This window comes from Apteryx mantelli, chromosome 24 (genome assembly GCF_036417845.1).
Source record: "Apteryx mantelli isolate bAptMan1 chromosome 24, bAptMan1.hap1, whole genome shotgun sequence".
Lineage (NCBI taxonomy): Eukaryota > Metazoa > Chordata > Aves > Apterygiformes > Apterygidae > Apteryx > Apteryx mantelli.
The window spans coordinates 6,286,949-6,288,952 of NC_090001.1; the positions used below are offsets into that span (position 1 = coordinate 6,286,949).

General features: G+C 51.8%; 1 protein-coding gene across 1 annotated transcript; it reads left to right on the plus strand.

The window, feature by feature from the left end:
- Nucleotides 1-770: 770 nt before the first annotated feature.
- On the plus strand, nucleotides 771-1,574 carry LOC136994163 (olfactory receptor 14A16-like; the record flags this gene model as incomplete). The annotated part of the gene is made up of 1 exon (XM_067310409.1): nucleotides 771-1,574. A coding segment is annotated over one exon (804 nt), but the record flags the coding sequence as incomplete, so codon positions are not given.
- Between the last annotated feature and the right edge of the window lie 430 nt (nucleotides 1,575-2,004).

The following is a 2,004-nucleotide window of genomic DNA, read 5'->3' on the forward strand; positions in this document are numbered from 1 at the left end:
GGAGAGAATGTTGGACATCTGCACCTTGAAACTGGACTCCTGTGCTCTCAGCAGGGGCTTGTTTCTTTGTAAGGCAGCATATGAGTGTGACCATCCTCCAGCTCAAAGAGGTGGGAACACAGGACAGCTGGGATCAAGGCTAACAGACTAGCTGTCCTCACTCTGCACCAAGTGAGAGTGAATCCTTTCCTCTCAGGACTCAGGAGAAAGACCAAAGATTTCTACCTTTGAGGAACACTCCCCAGGAGTAACAAGGACATCAAAAAGAAAAAAAAGCAATTTTAAAAAATCCCTAACACTCTGTTCCTCGAAACCTCCTTCTTTAGAACTGGTGGTGCAGATGCCAAAAAGGCCTTCCACATGACAAGTGGACTTCACCTGGCAGAAGTTCTGTATGTCAGAGCTAGTCAACTCCATTCCCTCCTTCCCACCACTGTACAGCAGGATGGACTCCTCTGGAGCCCATGGGCAGAGGTCCCTGGTCCTCACAGCACACTCAGGCAGTGCAAAGTGGAGCTCAAGCAAGGGAGCTGCACAGAGCTCCTCTCAGCAGAGAGATGCAATATGGGGTGTTGTATGAGAACTGGAAGATCTGGGGGGGGGTTTTTGCTTGAAAAGTGTCTCCTAACTTCTCAATGTCTTTTCCTCCTTGGACAGTCCTGCATGTCGAGGGTGAGCAAATGTCCAACAGCAGCTCCTTCAATGAGTTCCTTCTCCTGGCGCTCACGGACACAAAGGAGCTGCAGCTCTTGCACTTCTCGCTGTTTCTGAGCATCTACCTGGCTGCCCTCCTGGGCAACGGCCTCATCATCACAGCCGTAGCCTGTGACCACCGCCTCCACACCCCCATGTACTTCTTCCTCCTCAACCTCTCCCTCCTCGACCTTGGCTCCATCTCTGTCACTGTCCCCAAATCCATGGCCAATTCTCTCTGGAACACGAGGGCCATTTCCTACTCTGGATGTGCTGCCCAGGTCTTTCTGCTTCTCTTCTTGCTCTCAGCAGAATATTCTCTTCTCACTGTCATGGCCTATGACCGCTTTGTTGCCATCTGCAGACCTCTGCACTATGGGACCATCATGAGCAGCACAGCTTGTGTCAAGATGGCAGCAGCTGCCTGGGCCAGTGGTTTTCTCTATGGTCTCCTGCACACTGCTAACACATTTTCCATACCACTCTGCCAAGGCAATGTCCTGGAGCAGTTCTTCTGTGAAATGGCCCAGATCTTCAAGCTCTCCTGCTCAGACACCTACCTCAGGGAACTTGGGGTTGTTGTGATTAGTGCTTGTTTAGGCTTTGGGTGTTTTGTTTTCATTGTGCTGTCCTATGTGCAGATCTTCACAGTTGTGCTGAGGATCCCCTCTGAGCAGGGCCAGCACAAAGCCTTCTCCATGTGCCTCCCTCACCTGGCCGTGGTCTCCCTGTTTATCAGCACTGGCTTGTTTGCCTACCTGAAGCCCCCCTCCCTCTCCTCCCCACTGCTGGATCTGGTGGTGACTGTTCTGTACGCAGTGGTGCCTCCAACAGTGAACCCCCTCATCTACAGCATGAGGAACAAGGAGCTCAAGGACGCCCTGAAGAAACTGGTTCAACTGCTACTACTTCAGCAGCAATAAGCTGCCCATCTCTCCTCACAAGGGATTTCCAATTTACCTCGGGCAACTCTTGTGCTTTGGGCATTCTATCTGCGATAATTCTGTTTGTAAATGCTTGAATTCATCCCACTTCTCCAGCAGCACAAACCCTGTCTGTCTGGCCTGGAAGCCTTCCATAAATCTGCGTAGCGCTGTGTCCGGGTAGGCCTCCCTGCCATCATGTCTGCAATAAAAGGGGATTTCCTGCGGATAGTGCCTGAAGGTTGGGCTCTTTTTCCCAAGCTGGAGCCAAGAATGCGCTCAGGGAGTTGCACCCGAAAAGGCCCTTTGGTGTGCTTGGTTTTTCCATGGGCTAAGGGGCATGAGCTCATAGGGTGATGTGTTTGGGCAGGAGGGCTGGAGTCAGCTG